General features: G+C 42.3%; 1 protein-coding gene across 7 annotated transcripts in view; it reads left to right on the top strand.

Moving 5' to 3' along the window:
* Ten-a (tenascin accessory) overlaps positions 1 to 19,710 on the top strand; it is a 468,764-nt gene that overhangs the window by 305,244 nt on the left and 143,810 nt on the right. For all 7 annotated transcript variants that reach the window (XM_043413134.1, XM_043413136.1, XM_043413137.1 and 4 more), the window contains one exon: positions 8,147 to 8,222. In XM_043413134.1, coding sequence (XP_043269069.1) covers positions 8,147 to 8,222 — 76 coding nt within the window. The remainder of the gene's footprint in view (positions 1 to 8,146; positions 8,223 to 19,710) is intronic.

Below are 19,710 nucleotides of genomic sequence, written 5' to 3'. Positions count from 1 at the left end.
AAAGGAAGACGCGGACGAGAGTTCCAGTAATAGTGAGATTTTTTATTCTTTTCTCCTCGGGGACTCGGGGCACAGAAAAAACGTAACCATTACCTCCGCTCCAGAGATTCGCCTTGGCTGTTGGCCAAACACCCAACAACGAAGGAACCCTTGACTCGCCTGTACCCACTTTTAACACGTGGATATTTCTCCCTCGCTCTCTCTCTCTCTCTTCGCCTTTCGTTACTTTTCTTTCTTTCTGTTTCGTACCATTTCTCGCTTTGCCAAGAAATTTTCTTTCACCTATCCGACCTTCCCATTCCGACCTCCGCATTTATCCACCACCAGCTCGTCTTACCATTTCTTCTGTTTCACCTGAGCTCCAGATCTTCGGACTCACCGTCTCTGTATACCGGCTTCTCTGGCTTATACACCAAGAGAGAACTCGATTCTCATCCACTGTTTTGCTCAATTTCGTCGGTTCTGCAGAGCCTCTTCATTCTCGTTTCCACCTGCTTTTTTTTCTCTCTGCACGCAATCCGCACCAGTCTCATTTTGCCAAGCAGCCATTTTCTTCTCGTTTGTGTCTTCCGCACAGATCAACGAGGCTTTTATTTCATTCAGAATTCCTCGTCATCGGGAATTTCTTTGCTTTGTTTTTGCTTGCGTAGAACCTTGTCTGACCAGGAAAAACGTCAGGAACGGATGAATAAAAATTTTCTGATAAAACAAAAATCAAGTCGGGGTTTGTACGCGAGTTGTAATTGCCTAACATACAACGCGATTGCCGGCCAGTGCGAGAGGAAAGACTGTAAAAGTAAGTCGCGCGTACCTTGCTCCGAGGGACTAATCTACTCACCAAATTGTCCGTTTGTTTGTGAGCTATTAGTTAACATTCTCTGTTCCATCCTTTGCGAGTTTCTGGCTCGTCGCGTCTCGACGCTCCCAGCTCTTCCGGTAGCTCGCCCAGACCCTCGCTCATTTGCGTCACACCTTCTTGTCCCGAAGATGAAGAGAGGTGAGCAGTCAACTTCCTCCCTCGATCCCCCGCGCAGCTCAAAGCTCCGTAATACAACTTTGACAGTCTCGAGACTTTGCTTTTGAATCTCTAGAGAACCGAGAGACGAAGAAAGTGGAATTCTTGGAGTAGAAGAACGAAAACTCGCCTCGAGAAATTTTCTATAACTTGTCAAAACGATTTCCGAGTCATTTTCGACGATACTTATTTGCCTCATTTTTTTCCTACCACTCAAAATATACTTTCACGAGGCTCTGAATTATGATAAGTTTGAGAATGGAGTTCAACAAGAATCCCTTAATCTTTCACCCTCGCCTCGTGCCTTATTGACGATTCTCAAATTCATTGTAACATCTTTGGTGAAATGATCGTAACGAAATTCTCCACTGTTCACCAAAAGTATCAAAGTGAGAAGCGATTTTGTCAAGGTTTACAGCCGAGCGACCGAATAAGCCCTGAGGGGTTGATTCGCGCCCTCAGCATTTCAAAGAACTCGTAAGGATCGAGATGCAGACGAGAAGATTAAGAGAGAAAGAGGAAGAGAGATACGGGGCAGACGGGGAGACTACTTTTCCATGAGTGGTCTTGTGTTAATACATAGCCAAACGTGACTTGTTCCCACGAAAGCTGAAGCTCTCTATCGCGTGTAATTAATCCAGGAGTCTGAGCGTTTATTTGCACGAGGAGACCGTATTTATTTTTCGTCTAATAAAGTTCGAGGAATAACAAAGCCTTTGGCGATCTCCATTGCGTTCGCTCATTTATCCCAAGCAGCAGACTTTCAAAAATCAACGGCCTCTGGGAGAGTTGGAGTTTACGTACAAAAGCTCTATTCCGAGCCTGCTCGTGTTTCTTTTTCACCCTCCTCGCGTACACACAGTCGCAGTTGTAGACGACCGTACTTTTTTCTATCTTCGTTTACTTCTGTTTGCGGCACCGTGGCATTATTTATTCTATCATATCGACGAGTAAATTGCACCGGCCAACTTGAAGAAACTATATATGAGCATAGAGAAACAATAAATTACTTGTCTCGTGTCTCCGGCAAGTATAAATGCTATAGCCGCCTATTTACATCTACGTATACGAAGGTGCACGCAGATCCAAGTAGTTTATGTGTAGTGCACAATATCTACGAAGAATTCCATGTGAAAACGAGACGAAATCTGATCCCAGCGACTTTTGATCTGTTTGTGATGAAAATTTTCGTCTTTCGCGTTCGTTGAAATCGATTCTGCGCGCGACGAGCTTCGTTATTCATTTTTATCGTGCATCAATTTTAATGTTCCCTCATCCGATTAGCGAATACGAAAAAAAAATGTTATTGCAAAGAATCTGGGAAGATCGCTCCACTAGGAAAAATGTCTGAAAAATTGAGAAAAAACGATATTCTTGGAAGGATTTGCCCCTGAAGATATCGAATTTGTTTGATTTCCTCGTTTCCTCGAGTCCGCATGAAAGGAAGCATGCATCGGTGCACGTATATGTCACCAGGTATTTACGGGTATCGCGTTTACATAAATAATGAGACTGGCTGCAGGTCTACTTGGCGAATTCTCCATTGTACTTGTTTATATGCATGGCGTATATATAGAACGATTTGAGTATAGCAATGGAGATGAGGACGGGCGCGAGGCTCCCCACGAGTACGGAGCGCCAGGGAATGGAACTCGTTTCTTAAGGCTTCTCGGAACATACCATGCAGGAGTGCTGCGAGTGCTTGGGAGAGAAGGACAGAAAGAAAATGGGAAAGAGAGAGAGGGAGGGAGGAAGAAATAGAGGAGGAAAGAGAAACATAGAAAGTCCAACCCTACTGACGCTCGCTTAATAGTGTTTGTGTACGAGGGAGCAGCAGGCTAGTGACCTTTCCCATATTCCTGCTCTCGGTACAGTGTGGCCATCGAGTCTAGACCAGCACAGACGCCATTAAACACCGTCGAGTTTACCATCCTGCAACGGAACACACTCCCTGCTTTCTCCGACTATCGCAAACACGCCGATAGTTCTTACGATTCGCGATCAGACTGCGGAAACTTTTGTCAGAAACCTCAACCTGTGCGTAAACGAACATTGTCGCCGGTTTCTGAGATAGCAATTATCACATCGCATCAAGGTTGATCATGCCCGAAGGCTCGTATTTCATGGGTGTCTGAATTGGATCGATTTTTACTTCCTAATTAAAGATATCATCATTTTTAATTAATGTCAGAGTCATCAATTTGAAATTGTAAATAAATTTATTCAATTTATCTATTGGCAAATGAAATGACAAGCCGTTAATTAATCGGGGATCCATCACTGACTGAACCCCAAATTTCATTCGTCCCTGGCGAAAATACTACAGTTTTTGCAAAAGGAAATGGATCAAGAAAAAAGTATTAATAAAAAGACAGAAGGCTGTAACAGCGATGGGCCAAGCCAAGAAGAAACAAAATGCCGAAATAAGCAAATGTGAGGTTATACGAGTGCTCATTACCAATTTCGTTCGATCCTTAACGTAATATATGTTTATTACTTTATTGTGTACTTTTTCATAAACTTCGTAAGAAGCGTGTATTTTTCTTCATATTTAAATACGTTTATCTCGATAACCAATAATATGATTTTGTTCCATTTAAAATTTGACATGCGTGTCAGTCGACTAGGCATTTGAACTCTGTGTAAATTTCGAGACTTTCTCAAGAAAATCGTTTCGTGCACGAGGCGATGAAGAAGAATTCGAGAAAGTAAAAACTAGAAGAATTTTCTAAAAGAAAAATTGTTCACGCGATGGTTTCAGTGAGAGAAAAATTTTTCTCCGAGTTTTCTGGAGCCTTCCACCTTTTGCAGGGCTTCCCTTTGAGTCTCGAAGCCAAGAAAAAATATCGAGAAACAAGTCGCGGGATGATCGTTGCTACCCACGCATACGCGCACATTGTACTGGGATCATTGTCATGACAACGAAGCAAAACAAGTTCTCATTCTATGAAGTTCTCGTAACCAAGGAAAGAACTCTGTGCGTTCCACGTTGCAGGACAACGGCTTTGGGAAGTCTGATTTTTTCACTGAACCCATTGAAATCGAGCTCACAACAGGAGGGGAGAGCGATGAATAAAGAATTGAACAGTCGATTGCTTCGTATCATGCTCGAGAAAATCTCAGTCGAGAGGGATACGCAGAAACAATTTTAATCATTATGATTATGATCGATGTTATTATTCTTATTAAATTTTCATCGTACTACAGACTCTCACCAGTTCCCTACAGCAAATCGTATTTTTTCAAGATATCCACGAAAGCCTTTCTAATTTTTCGTGCCTCAAATATTAATTAAGCCTTCCTGGCTCTAGACTCGTGGAAATCACTCGGGGAACAAAGATTTCTACATTATGCACCCCTTTGTTATTTCGGGTGCGTTGCTGATGCTCAAAAGAATTTGAAACACGCTATCCCTTCAAAAACGAGGAAGGTTCATGGAAAGGGATGCCAAGGGGAGAGAATAACGGGCCTTTCATCAGCCAGGCTCCAAGCTGCAGTGACTTGGCCATTAATACGTTCAATTATTAAGGCTGTTCTGAGAACAACTTTGGTTCTGAAGATAGAAAACTTATTATCCAGGTCAACGTCCACTCTGGGCTGAAAGTCTTTTGACGTGCGTTCTGTCCTACGGGTTTCTGCTGGCTCCTGACGTTTCACAGTCCGTTTCATTGCCTCTTGTAATGATAATGCTTTTCAGCTTGCAATATTTGGAAGAAGATTAAAGTACTGCTGCAAGCACCAAGTGACGTCCATTCGCAGCAGCAGCAGTTGACTCATCTATTATTCAGATCAATTCTCTGTATCAATGGTCGACTCTAGAAACGAAATGGAAAGAGAGCGGCTCTGAAACTGGCCTCGTGCAACTTTCAAATGATTCTGAATAGTAATTATTCCCTGGCAACAACAATGAGAAAAGTTCTCATCAATTAAACAGTCGATTGCCACGTGACTCGTTCGATGAAGGCGACTGTGCAGATAGAAATATACAAGGACAGAGTGCCTAGTAGATTATGAATGGGATTTTCGAGATACGCTGAGCTCGGGTCCTCTGCCTGACGCATAAATCGAACGCTAGCGTCAGCCACTGTTTCCCGAATTGCGAGCGGGTCCAGCAGCTTCAGTCTTTCCTAATGGACACGACTGATCGAATCTAATGCTTTCGCATTAATCATCGACTCGTCAGTCCTTCAGAATTTTCAAGCACGCTCACTGTCATGTAAAAATTTAGAACACCCGGAACGATGGACGCCATGCACTAACCGTAAATGGCACTTGTTCAATTAGGATTGCGACTGTGCTGCGGACTCCTGCGAAAAAGCAAATTCCTGTTCGGTCTTTTGCTCTTCACGAGCTTTCAGCAGCTACTTTTCATTCCGAAAATTTTCCTTCTAATTGCTCCAAATACACACTCGACATGACTCTCCAATTATTTGGATTATCAACTCGAAAGAAGACACGAGATTCCCGCGAAGAATTATTTCTCCGCAATTATTCGCGGAGGCGTTTCTTGTTATCACGAGGTATAATCAGGGCTCTCCACATTAATTTTATTCATATTATAGTACGTCGTACACGAGGAAGCCTCTGCGCTTTTTATGCCCGACAAGAAGGTTTATCCCTCACAATTTAGTGGAGCCTTAGAGCGAAGGGCAAAAGTGAGAGCGAAGAGTAATCGCTTCAAGTCCTGCATACCCGTAATTCGAGATACGTTTCGAAACGTCGAGGGCTCAGGAAAAAAGAGCGTGAGGGAAGGCAGGAGAATAAACGAGACGGAAGAAGAGTCGGACACCTAGCAGCTAGCGCGTTTAATAAACTCAATTACCTCGTTATCCGACGTAGGTCAGGTTCCGGACGGAACTGTGAGCCGTGCTCGAAGAACACCTGTGTTCATTTCCTCTCTCTCCTCTTTCGCTTTCACTCTGCACTCCTTTCCTCTGCATGGCACTGGATCCAGTTACCTGTCCTGGTAATTAGGCGGTAGTTACGAGGCTGCTCGCCATCGCGCAGAGACGTCGTTCTAGTTGGGCAAACTTAAGAATAGAAAATGAACGGGAAGCAGAGAAAAAGGAACGAACGAATGAGAAACCAAACATTTTCTATAAAGAAAATGGAACAAGAAGTGGAATTAAAACGGACGAGAAGTGTTTGAAGTAGAGAAAAATAAAGCGAAAAAGAAAGACGATAAACGGGAGATAAATGCGAACGGAATTTCCAGTGAATTGTTAATCGTAGAAAAAAGAGAGTGAGAACAAGCTGGAAAATGAGAAGAGGAATGGGAAGCGCAAAAAAAACGATACACGAGACTTCTCATGTCAAAGCAAGTCGAGCAAAAGTCCCAAAAAAACTCGTTCCTTGCGAACTTCTTCGAGTGAAAAAAAAGTGCCCCGAGACACGAAGCGAGGCTCACGCTTCAGGGACGATTTCGGAGCAGGAAGGGGCGCTGTTATATAATGAAGTGAGAACCAATGTATTCCCCAGTAATCACAGCTTCGGTCGGAGGAGAGGCTGTGTTTATCCATATAGATGTATCGAATGTACACACATAGATATAATGTGAGCATCCCCTGCTGGACCAATTTGGCTGAAATCGTTCTCCGCGCGCGTTAAACGCCAAGCAAATTTTATCGATGCATTATTCATGATTGAAACCCGCGGACGTACGGCGGACTGAAAAAGAAAAAGGCACACAGAAAAAAATAACGGAAGAAAAGATGAAGAAAAAAGAGGAATGACGAAGGGTGGACGAAGTATGCGTGCGCGTGGGTGCATCAAAGTTTTCCCACGTGCGCACAACAATACATATATGCATAGGGACTGTGAAAAATGGAGGAGAGACAGAGAGAAAGAGCTCTGAAAAGCTAGTTACTCCAAAAACCGTGTAGAATCGCAAGCGAGAGAAAAATGTGCGCGGACTAGACCGACCCATCCCCGCACACGTACACGGTCCTCCTTTAAAATACACGTATATGGAGAGGTGAAAAAGTGAAGCTGTGAAGTAATGGGAACGGCTCTCGTCGCTACCAAACTTTTTAAAAAATTCGAACACATTTGCAATTTCCTGCGTAAAGTGACTCTTTGAAGCTGTAGCGTGAAACGCTCCGGGCTCGCCCAATTTCCATCGCATACCTAATTTATCTTGTTCAATTCCATTTAAATCAGTTCAGTGAACTTTTTTTCCCCTCGCTTTTTCTACGTGCTATACTAAAGCAATGGCAAAACGTAATATCGGTCTTCACACCCCCGCAAACGCACTTATTTCGATGCTACGTACTGATAGCAGGCTACGTGCTATAAATATACTTACGCCGTGTTATCGAGTCTGACCTGACCTAATTCCAAACACTATTTCACACGAGCCTCGAAATTTCACTCACTTTTTGCCCCGATGTACGTGACGAGCCAATCCAATATTCTACCTCTAAATTCGTTTAAGATCCTCCGCCCAACATTTTCACTTAATCGCGTCATTTTCTTTTGTCTCGTCGGAACAATTTTACTGATGGAAAAACATCATGCTTTGAACATAAACTTCTAATGACCTTGGAGACTTGGCTTTGTTATTTAACCCTCTCAAGTGAAACTTCAAATATTTAGAGCTTCGAGCATCATCAATGTGCCCCCATCAGTGTTCCGCCCTTGTCGATGTCGAAATTCATCAAATTCTGTCACATAATTTTTGTCGTTTTTAAGTTTTACCAAACAATGTTTGCACAAATGAAAATCTCAAGTGTCTAGAACGTCAAAATTCCTTTCTTCAATTTGGCTATTTTTCTATAATAAAGCTTGATTTTTCAATTTTTCAAATGATTATAATCGATTAATAAGGAAGCGTTGCCCCCACGAAGTCTCAATGTGAGATTAATTCCTTACATTCATCGATGAAATAAGAAGTTTCGAAAAGTCCAAGTGCAAATTTGCACCAGTGTGGTGTCTACGAGTTTATCGATTCTTCCCCATAACGTCTTTTTAATACGAATCGTACGAGAAGAAGGTCGAAGTCAAATAATCACGAAAACACGCGTTAATGTCAAGTGCAGAGAGCCGTAAATACCAACGACGTTAGAACTCTCATTATCGTCAGTAATGTTGAATATGTCGTGTTAATGAAACCGAATTATTCATTGATTTCAGAATACTTGATGTCTGGAAGCCCACGAAATTATCTAGCCAGATCTCCCGGAGTGGCATCGACGCCGACGGTTACTAGGTAAGCGACGTCTCAATTCCATCCTCGCTGTGGTTTGAGTGAGAAATTTCAAAGGAAAATACGATCGTTGATTTTACTTTAGTTCCACGAAAAAATGAAGGTTACAATTCGCTCCGTTATAAAGACAAAAGTATATCCAATTTTATGAGGAGTTTTCGCAACAAATTTTTGATATCTTCATTATTGCTCAACTCGATACGCCGATTGAGGGTTTTTTCCGGTGGCGGTTGCTTACCGAGGGAGAGCGTGGAGTCTCTCGTGGGGCTGACCACTCGCTGCCTCTTCTACTTGGTCGGTAAGACTCACGTCACGGAGTGTTGTTCATGGCTCTCGCAGTGTGTGTGGAGGAACCACGTCGCAGTTCCGTTAACTCATCACGCGTTGGATTGCACGGTGGACGGGCGACTTGGGAACAGATTGCGTCTTGGATCACCTCCATTCCTCGTCCCATTTCGAACTGCCCTTTTCATCGTTCTCGGGCTCCAGTGCTCTCCGCTTCTGGTGCTCCGGCCTTGCGTATACGTTCGGGAATACACGCGGAACGATACACCGTAATGGAAAAGCTTCTCTTGAGCGTGGGCACAAAAAGTTGCAAAAAATAAGAGGCAGAGTATCGAAAAAAGGGAAAAACATGAGGGGAAAAAACAAAACGTAGAAAAACAGGGAGTAGGTAAAACATCGCAGTGAGAAAAAGACAGGAGAACTCGAAGATGGAAAAAATGAGGAAAACGTAGCAACAAGCACGTATTGAGAATGAGAGAGCAAAACAATGGTGGCGCAAAGAAGCAAGAATCATCGTTCCTGATTCATCGATATGTAGGGCAGTCCAGGTCAGAGATCTTATCGAAAATGTTTATACCGAAAAGCAATCGGAGAAAATGTGAAATGAGAAAAATTCGAGTCCGAGTCGAAATTTCATTCAAAATTATCACGACGATACGCGGCGTTTGTATTGGTTGAATGAGATTCCAGGAAAAAGAAAACGTTGATGAAGGGATGCATCAACGGAAAATTTGTCGTATAAACATTATCGAAAGAGGGTTGGGTCACGTCCCACACTGGGGGCGAGGCGCAAAAAGTTTCTCGAGAATCCAAATCGATAGGTCGTGCGCGGTCTTCCAATATTTGTATCTATATATACAGTACTTTAAGGTGGTTCGCAAGAGGCGATAAGTACGTGGTGAAACTTCGGGACACTAGCGAAAGAGAAAAAGGGATGAAGGTGAGGACAAGCTCGACTTTGCTCTCTTCGACTTTTTCCCTCACTTTCCATCTTTCTTCATCTCCATTCTTTTTTTTCTTTCTCTCTTTCTCGCCCTCTCGCCAATACGCGTATATACGTATATCGAACTTTTTCGACTGGATAAAACTCTCGGAGTAAAAGTTGAGCCGAACGCAACCTAAAGATATTCCAATTCAAATGAGCTGGAGTTTTAAAATATTTCGAGTGACTCCAGCACGCACACTCGTACACACCAATTCTATATGCATGTACCACGTTGAATGGTGAAAAAGCGTTCTGGACAAGAAAAGACTCAACTAAGGAGAATTTTCACGTTCTTCGTGTCTCCGCCCTTAAAAAACTGCACACAGAGTCACACAGAGTCGAGGGCAAGTATTCTTTCTTTATCCATCGTTCTTCGCGGTGGTTTTGCGCGAGATTCTCTCTGTTATCCTTCCATTTACATCAAACCATTTGAAAGGTAGTCGCACGTAAGATACCCCCTTGTCTCAATAACCACGAGCGAGGACAAGCATTGAGGACTGCAATTTATTCACGATTCGAGAAAAAACGTGTTTTTCAAAGACCTGTCGAATAATTTATGCATTGACGTTAATACAGAGAGAAAATTATTGACGAATGGCAACGACTGCGTTTTTTTAAGCACAGAATCGACTTGTTCAACGTTCCGAAGTTTTCGAATAGCTCAAGATAGAAGTTTCGCGAAGATTCGATTCCGAAGACTTACCGAAGACACTTCCACGTGATCACGTACGAAAATGCGTGGAAGCTTGTTCCCCACTAAACTTTAGAATCAAAAATAATGAGATTTACGAACGAGAGCGAACAGTGTACAGATTTTGTCAAATCGCACTACAAATTTTGCTGTCGTTTTCCAACTTCCATAGCATTCTGGCCTCCGAGGCATTTCTGTCGAAAAGTATCTGCAGTAGTGCCATCCGCGCGACGGTCGTGCGGCGGTTGTCACGGAGGTAAGAAAAGGGCTCGCAGCAGCCGGAAAGTCCGCTCCAGCGAGACGTAAAGGTTCGCTGTTGCTGAGGCAACCGAGCCAAAAGAAGGCATCGTCGTTGTTTCTTCTCGTCATCCAAAGTATTTCGTCTCCTTCAGCACTCGATACCAAGGGGCTTCTTTTTAAAACGCATTACTTTCGCATTATTCTTTCGCATACGCGTATCTCTTGTTTCGAATTGGATTCTCCATTATCAGGGAAATCGCTGAGGTAAAAAGTTTTTTGAAAAATTGTTCAAATCGGCAGGTAGCAACGTCGACAATCGTTTAATTCGAAAATTCAATGAAACTTTTACACATTTCGAATAAAATCGAATTGCAAGAAGCGAGAAATTTCCAACTTTTGGGTACTCCGCCCAGCAATTATTTAACCGGACCAAAACTTGCCGATAGTTTCGGCAATTGGAACGTCCGCCCCCGTCCCGTAAACACAAAAACTTTTCTAAGCTCCCTACATGCCAGACACATGTAGATGTATCCATAATAACTGTAACTGAGTTGGTACTTCATTAAAGTGGTACATCGTGCTCTAACAGAACGAGAGAGGCTCCGGGAAGTCTCACTTCCGGAAGTAAGTTTAGCCGGTGAGAGGTAGTTTTACTTCTACACTAATATATAACTTACCGGCCGTCAGTCACTCAACCTTTCTCCCCGGCCTTCGCCTCGCTCAGTAGTTCTGTAACACACTCGTATACGAAAGTGAATGAGAAACTCGAGAGAACAGGACGACTTCCGCTCGTGATTTGTTCAACTTAGTCATTAAAGTGGCCAAAAAAGGAAAGAGAAACTTGTCGAAACTTTGAGGCTGGGAAGACATTTTTTCACGGGGGGCATGATTTTCCGATGTTTTGTTTCATTTTGTTTTCATCTCTTTTTGTTTGTTTTCTTTTTTTTTCCCAATCCCAATGAGATCGTAACGAGGAATTTGATGGATCTTCCTCAACTTCCTGTTTCTGTAACAAACTACTAACTTTTCGTCTAAGAAAACTTGTGTACGTTGTTAGCATGCGCGGCATTATTGTTATGTGGAGGCGCCCCAAACAGAGCGAAAGCTGCTGGCTGAAGCTCGATCCGCCACTTAATATCATCCGCGAGACATGGCGAACGGAAGCGGCTTGAGGATATATCAAACGACTTGTTCGAAATCCTTGGAACGCTTCTTGAATATAAATTGAAGATTGCGCAGGAGCGATAAGAATGGCGGAGGGTTGTATTACAATTACGTTGCTGGCGCTTTTCGTGTGATGGGAGCGAGGAGGCTCCGCGCTCAGTGGTGTGCGGGAGTCGATCAAATCCGCTGTCGGTTCCTGCTAATCCCTGGTTAGCCTCTTTGTGGCAGACACCATAACGAGGGCAAGCGGCAAATGAAAGACAAAATTTTGATAAAAGAGATTCGCAGGTGATACGCGAGCGTGTGCGATATTAGTTTAGGGCGCGATCGTACACGCGTGGGTAATTGACCATGTGATTTGAAACATGGATAAGCCAACGTCCTAATTTCAAGTCGTTCCGCACGCACTTGCGGGAAAAGATCGCGGTGAGAACAGAACCGCATACCAAGAGCATTCGGGAAGCCACTATGTTCTCGACGCACGCCATACAATTTAAATATAATTTTATGTTTGTACAGGTCGACTCTAAAGTCGCGCACGAGGGACAAAGGTTCACGGTCGACTGCGCCATTCCGGAGATCAAAGTCCTTTCCACTTTTTCGCTTTTTGTCGATGATGAAATGTTGATTGTTTAGCGAATGGCGAAGCTCGTACGACGAGGAAAAGTGGCGGCTACAAACCTGGCGAGGAAACAGTTCAATCGATCAGACTTTGAGAAAAACCACGCTGTTTTTGGTTCTTTAGTCCTTTCGACGCGACCGTCCCAATTCAATACTTTCGTTGATGATTTTTTCTTCATTCCTGATTTCGATGTAAATTCTTGTGAATTTTTGAAAGACTCGATACAAAAAGCAGCTTCGTGTCGAGTCTGTAATATAAATACCGCGTGACAACAGACTATAAACGCAACCGTGGCGCCAAGTCCGAGAGTATCCCTATTGAAAAACCCCTATCATCGCGGACAAATTCAATCCTGGAAAATTAGTCTCTGCGAAATAACACACTCACCAGACGCTTTATTCGGCGAGCTTACTTTCAATGGCGTTTTTTATGGGTATTTTTAACATTCGGAGTAAAGCCGTCGGTTACACGAGCAATTGTACTCGTTTCAAGAACTCTGAGACATTGACCCTCGTCATCGTTTACACAGCATTTATATTCGTGAATAAAAGGAGAATTGGAGGGGCTGGATTGAGTCTATTTTGACTTGGATTGGAGGGATTGCATAAGATTCGTTATCGGCAATTATTTCGAGTATCATTTCGCACAGCCTCGACATTTTTTCCCATGATTTTTCTTACTTCCTCCGGTTCAGGTTGCCCAGGGTTTATCCTTACATTCGGAACCCTTTGCGATGCTCCTAATGCTTTAATCTTCGTAATGATCCGGAGAGAAATCGACTCTTGAATCTCTTTTCTACTCTCGCGCTGTAGCGTTGTCGAACATCGCGGCGGGGGATCCAAGATTGAGAGAGCAGACGCGAGTGTATTTCTCCCCGACTTGCCACGTTTTGTTCGGGCTCGACGACGGCGAGGACAAGAGTCTCAGGGATTTTCGCAAAGTCTTAACGTATAAAACCAGCGAGCAAAAGAGAAACCCCTTGAAATCGTATCTCTGAGACATTCCAGCGTGCGCATACAACCCTACAGTGTCTCATCCCATTTTCATTTTTTTTCTCTCTCTCTCTCTCCCTCGCGCTCAATGTCACTTACTCTACTTTGCTATTTTCTTATCTGCTCGCTCCCTCTTCTTCTTATTCTTGCTTGATTTTGGTGTGAAACCATCGTCGAAGTTGTGGCTCCATCTCCCTCTTTTATTACTGCTTCCCACTCGTTCTTTGCTGCTTCTCTTTTTTGTCTCTCTGTCTCCCTCGCGATTTCTCTCGTTTTTCTACTTCCCTCTTTCTCGTTTCTACTCCCTTTTGAACCCTCGTTTTCTCAAGGAGTCGCGAAATCTCGTCTACGTCGGCCGTTTTCTGGCTTTCTCGTCCTCGAATCTGCCCGCTCCGCGATCGACGAGCATGCCTCGATGAGTGCCCGCCGAAAACACCCCTCCAACGAAATTATCGACTCCTGCAAAATGAACAAAGGACATCCCGAAGAGCAGGAGCACTTTCTCCTACCCACCGAATAAAGGAGAAAAGAAGAGGAAAAAATAGCCAAAGGAAAATTCACTTGAACGATGTACAGGAAAAATTTACTGGTCCAGTAAGTGAGGGAGAAAAGAAATCTTCTTCTCTCGCTCGTTCAATCGATACGTTCAAGTGCGTAGCTTTGTCTCAATGTCTCCAAAGACAGCAGCCCCACAAGGGTGCAAAAAATCGCAACTCCAGCACAACGTTTCTCCCATCCGTGACCCTTCATTTCAAGGACAATCATCCTTTGAGTTTAACACCCTCGTGTCACAGATATTCCATTGATAAAGTACTTCCCTCAGAGGCTTCGGGGCTCAGGAAAAAATCGTTCAAGAGTTTCCCCGAGTCAATGAATCTATTAAAAGTTCAATTTTTCGATGCCCATGGAGAGCGTTTTGTTCTTCATAAACTCTCTATTCATGAGCGATGAACATGAAACTTTCAAATTCTATTTCATAAATATTTTTCTTGATTGCGTTACATTTTATCAGTGCTTTTCCTATTTTGCACGGTCACTTGAAATTTCGTTGATTCAACCTTTATTCTTTAAAACTTTTTCAAACAAAAATATCCAATAAAATATCCTCGGACAAACCAGCACAGTGCTTAGGGCAATGAATATTCATTCCGATAAGGTGAAATTGCAAATTTAGCACGAGTTTATCTGGATCTATCTGGGGAGTCTTGATTAGATTTTTCCTCATCTATTTTTACCCCTCCAGTAACCTCGGCGAGTTCTTTTTGCTGAATGGGCTCGGATCGTTGGCATGAGAAGTCGGCAGTAGGCACGAGAGAAACAGAAAGGGAGAAGAGGGAGAGGATTTAATCGCCGGGGTGTAACGAACACGCACTTCGCGTGGGAAAAGTGAATATCTCGCGGTTCAACAGAATCAGCCAAAACGTCAAAGTGTATTATGCCTGGGCGGAGGTTAAAGGTTCTACTTTAACGTACTTCCGTGACCGCATACGCGTGTCGCCCTGCAGACCCTTCCGTGTGTGCAGCATCGTGCTCTTGTCGTTTTAGCGATTCCCTCCCTTGAAATAAGATTGTAACGGGGAGTCTGAAAATTATGGAAACCCAAAAGACTGACTTTTGGGAAGGGGCAACGGTGGAAAGAGCTGAGAAAATAAGGGTGGAAGAATAAAAGCAAGATAATTAAAAGAGAGATATGGGAAAAGGGTGGGAGCAAAAATGAGTTTGCAAAAGCGGAGGAAAAAAACGAAAAAATTGATTTAAGGGCTCCTGAAATATATTTTGCATGCTTGATGATTTTTTTTTTCAATCAGTGCAATTGTGAACTTTATTTATCTGTCGAGTCGTTTTTCAATGATGTTTTTCTGTTCACAAATTCTTCCTGTGCTGTCTGCATCAATTTTCATAATTAAGTACACCGCGCCATTCTCTTCTCCATCACAGACAAAATGAAACATTTTACAACGCGGAATTTACACTGTGAGAAAAAAAAATAACTGAAGAAACGAAGAGTCGAGATTTGCAGAGAGAATGTCAGAAAAAGCGAATCCGTTCGCGAGCCAGGGGTTCGAGTTTTAAATATTTCGTCGGCTTATAGCAGCGAATATTACGTTTTCATATATCATCGTGGAATATGTGGCCAGAGCCACACGGTCCAGGGCGTTGATGTATTTGTATTTCATGCGGAGCACACCGTTCGGTATATGTTTGGGATTTTTGTATGATTTTTATGAGCCTGTTTACACGAGAGTTTCGAGAGTGCACGAGGATGAGAGAATCGCAGATGGGAGATAAAAAGAATCGTGACGTTTTTATTACTCAAGCCAAACAGTGAATAATTTCCGTTAGTTTTTTCAATCCATGCGAGAACCTCCAAGGGGGTTCATATTAATTAGACGTTCGTTGATTATGCTATTCCACCATTTGATTTAAATGGGAAAAGATTTTTTTTCACTCAAATAAAAGCGAAAGCGAATTAATTAATTCCAAGCCGAGCCGAAATGGAATTGATTCGAGCAATAAAATGATTATTTTGTTCGACGATCAATCGGATTTCACTCAATCGATGCACAATCGAGTATTCATAAGTAAAAGAGTCGGACGAGAGGAATTTAAAGAATATGCCATTCTGCTTAACATCCGCAGTTTGTCTCTCGGACAGTTGGCCATTCACGAGAGTCTTACAGGCATAACAGTTCCACCGAAGAAGATCGCCATTCAAGGGTCCCTTCACATCTTTAACCATTTTTTTTATCATTCAAGCCTGGCATGAATCCCGAAGATCGTGAAAAAAGAGCGAGAGGGAGAACAAGAAAAACTGGCACAAACACATGCACCGTCTGTGCGGGCCTCTTGAGACGCACTATTTCCACATCTCTGCTTCGGACTTGAGAGTCGTGCAAGAGATTCCAGATGCGACGAATTATTTCAAAGCGAACACGACACTGGAACGTTGATAAGAAAAGTAGAGTGGTTTGAGCGTGTAACCGGTCCGTGCACTGAGAAAGAGAGCCGCCGTATCTTTCAACAACTTCTGGATGTTATGGCTGTTGGAAACAATTTTTTTTTCATTTTCAAGAAAAACATTTCGCTCGTTTCATAAGCAAGACAATTTTAAAGACACTAAAATTGACGATTCTCTTGCAAAAAACAGAAAGTTCTATAAACCGTGAGTAATATTCAAAATACGATATAAACAAAATATTTGACATTCGATAGATTGAGGAAAAACTTTTTCCAAATATGTTGCAAGGCCCATTATTGTTCAAAGTTTTCAAAATAAATTCCATTCCATAAAAAAAAAAACAGTTAAAATCGCGTAGAGGAGACCAGGGCTAGTTGGCCAACGGGGCAAGTTTTGACTAATAAACAATACCATCCAAACTACGAAATGTAAACACACGCCCGGTTGATATAATTGTTCATTGTAACCTCTTTCTCATTCGTGTGTCCCAACGCGTCGGAACGACACGTCGTTTAAGAACAATGAAGGTTTTCATAAATCCAGGTACAAACCAAATTTTTACGTCAATCTTATCCATCTCTTGCTGCCTCGATTTTTTTTCCAATTATTAGAATAATCCTGTCCACGAATGTTCATACATTGAACTACAATTATGCATAGTATTTTTCTCAATTATCGCTATAATTTGCGGGTAGAATATTTTGTTGCTAAAAAAAAGCAGTGTGGGGTAAGTAGGCCAACAATGGTATGTGGGGTTGGCTGACACATGTGCCAGTAAAAATATAATATTCTATGAGTGTAAAAACTGCAATGTCGATATTGTTTACGAGGATGAGGATAAAATATTCCTTTTTCTCAGGCTTATGGACAAAAATTATCTTTACATTAACTTATGTCAACATTTTGCATTGATTGTTCGAATCGTCAAATAAATAATATTGATGACTATTCGTTTTCATGAATTTCACTAATACGCGTGGTTCGTGCTTTTGTCAACTTGGCTCAGTGCTTTTGTCAACTTGTTCCGACCGTGGGGTCGATTGACACAAAAACGGTTCGTCAAAAAAACGATTCAGTAACTCATCTCGTTGTGAATATAAAAATTGAAATTTTCATCTGAGACAGAGAAAGGTTGTTTCTATTCGAAACAACCATTTTTGGTTTTTGAAATCGTCTTCAGTTTCTTATTTACAAGGAATAGTTTGAAAAGTTGGCCATCCCCGGTTTCCCCTGAACTATAATTTGGTTTCGATTATTAATAAATTCGAAAAAAAAATAAATAAATAAATAAAGTATGATAAGAATCAAAGATGCGTCGGCGTCAGTGACTGGAATAGCTGGTTCACAAATATCGCAGGATATATAAATCGATCTTGATTGCTGTATATTCGTTCCGATAGGGATCGTAGGGGGACTTTGGTCCATGCAGGATAAGCCAATGCATAATCCGCCTGGAGAGTGCCCGAAAATCTATCCCCTATCGTTCGTCCCAGTGTGAGGGTGCATAATTGCATCTTGATAAAACAGGTGAATTGTAAATCAAATGTGAATCCGCGCATCGAGTGGCACGATCCCTCGCGAAAAATGCTCACCCTTTCGGATTATGTCCCCATTCTAATTAAAGAATTGTTCTTCATATCTCGCTCGATTGGATTACTTTTTACAAGAACGAAATTACAGTTCCTGCATCTAAATCCCTCCGTAAATGGACATGATAGAAACAGTTTTTATAGATGAAAAGTACTCCAAAGATTGATTGATAAAAGTGATTATTCGATGAACCGAATGAAACTGAACGACGCGATTTTAATTAACTAATTCTGATCGGAATCGATTCGGTCAAAGGCCCGTCTACGTTTCAAATGTTCCAATTCGTTTTACAATTCTTCGTTATAAATATTTCATTACGAGTCCATCAGGAGAAAATGTCTTACGACTTGATTTATCGGCAAGGAAAAGAGCTCAGGTAAAGGGCTGGTCGAAGGATGGCAGTAACTCATCTCGACTGTTGTCCAACTTCTTAATCCTTGCCCGCAATTCATTGCTGAACAATCTAGATTTATTCGTGTCCGTAGATGTATGCATACCAAAACAGAGGTCGCTGCATTTTTCGACGTAGCTCCCCTCGCGGCGATGGAGCTCGAAAATCTATAATTTTATGCACCTACAACCTTCACAAAAATCAAGTTCGTAAATTCATTATTCTCCAGTGATGCATAAGCTCGAGACAGACTTTATCCGATCGTGAGATCCTCTGAGCGAATTAATGGCAGATTTATGGGCGAGGATACCGGAGGAAACTTATCTGGGAACGATAAAACGAAAAAAATAAAAAAAAATAAGCGAACACGAAAAGAACAAAAATCCAAGTGGAAACGTGCTTCATCGTAACTTTACTAGATCCACAAAGCATCAGGAGAGAGAGAGACAGAGAGAGAGAGAGAGAGTGCCTGGATTTTATAAACATTCGCGCATCTCTCACGAGTAAAAAAAGTTAAATGCGATCAGATGGAGTTTTGGTCGATTTTTTTTTATTTTCTTTTCAAAATCGGTTCTAGAGGGATGAAGAAATATCGAGTCGTGGTGAAAAATGGGGACGCACTAAAGTTCGTAGAAAAGATGGAAACACTGCAATTCTGTTGGATTGAGCAGACTTCTATTGATGCAGGTTTTGCTCTGTCGCTGCATTATAGCAGCTCGGAGGAAAGCATGGGAAGGAGCTCGACGTAATAAAAGGAGACGCGAAAATATTGGGATGGATTCTCTCGTTAGATAAACAAAATAAAGGAACGAGAAAGGGGAGAACGGAGAGCGAAAGATATAACAGCAAACGGCGAAGAACAAACCGATGAACCGTTGGGACGAAAGTTGTCGAGGAACGTCAAAAGCCCTCGTCTATCAAGGCCTGAAAAAGCTTTCTCTCTTTACCTTTCTCCGCGTCTCCCTCCTCGCTGCTTGCCCTTTTAAACTCGTGCCCGAAGTAAGACGCGCAAGAAAGCGTCACGAGAATGTGATTCAAAACTTGTCATTGAGAATGGCGAGTGCCGAGGGCGGGGAAGGGCGCAGAGTTCTACATTACTCGTGGTTTTTCCTGGGACTTGAAATTCCGGGAAACGGCATTATCGAAGCCCCTGCGCAATGTTACCGGTCGGTAAAAGTCGAGCGAAATTCACGAAGTTCAGAGGAAATTTGGCGAGGATGCTCATGGAAAGTTGACCTCGACGACGTTGTTCAAAGGGCAGCTCGCTTCGTTCACCTTCGTCACAGTCCAGGAAAGAAATAATTTATAATATTGACCAATTCTATTTCTGCTTTATCCTCGAGGACTGCCAACACAGAATCGATAGATTCATTTTTACTTTTAACCGGTTTTAACTCCTCAACTTCCTTCTCTACTTATTCAACAAATTTGACGTTGACCTACTTCGCGTTAGGTTTTAAAACGCGATTTTCTTTATCGAAATACGAGCTGATAAGTTTTCTCTCTCTCTCTCTCCCATTAAATATATTGCTGAATATCGATTAAAGTTGATTGCACGTGTATAGTTCGAAA

This window comes from Venturia canescens, chromosome 2, assembly GCF_019457755.1.
Source record: "Venturia canescens isolate UGA chromosome 2, ASM1945775v1, whole genome shotgun sequence".
Classification (NCBI taxonomy): Eukaryota; Metazoa; Arthropoda; class Insecta; order Hymenoptera; family Ichneumonidae; genus Venturia; species Venturia canescens.
This window is presented reverse-complemented; position numbering and strand designations above follow the sequence as displayed.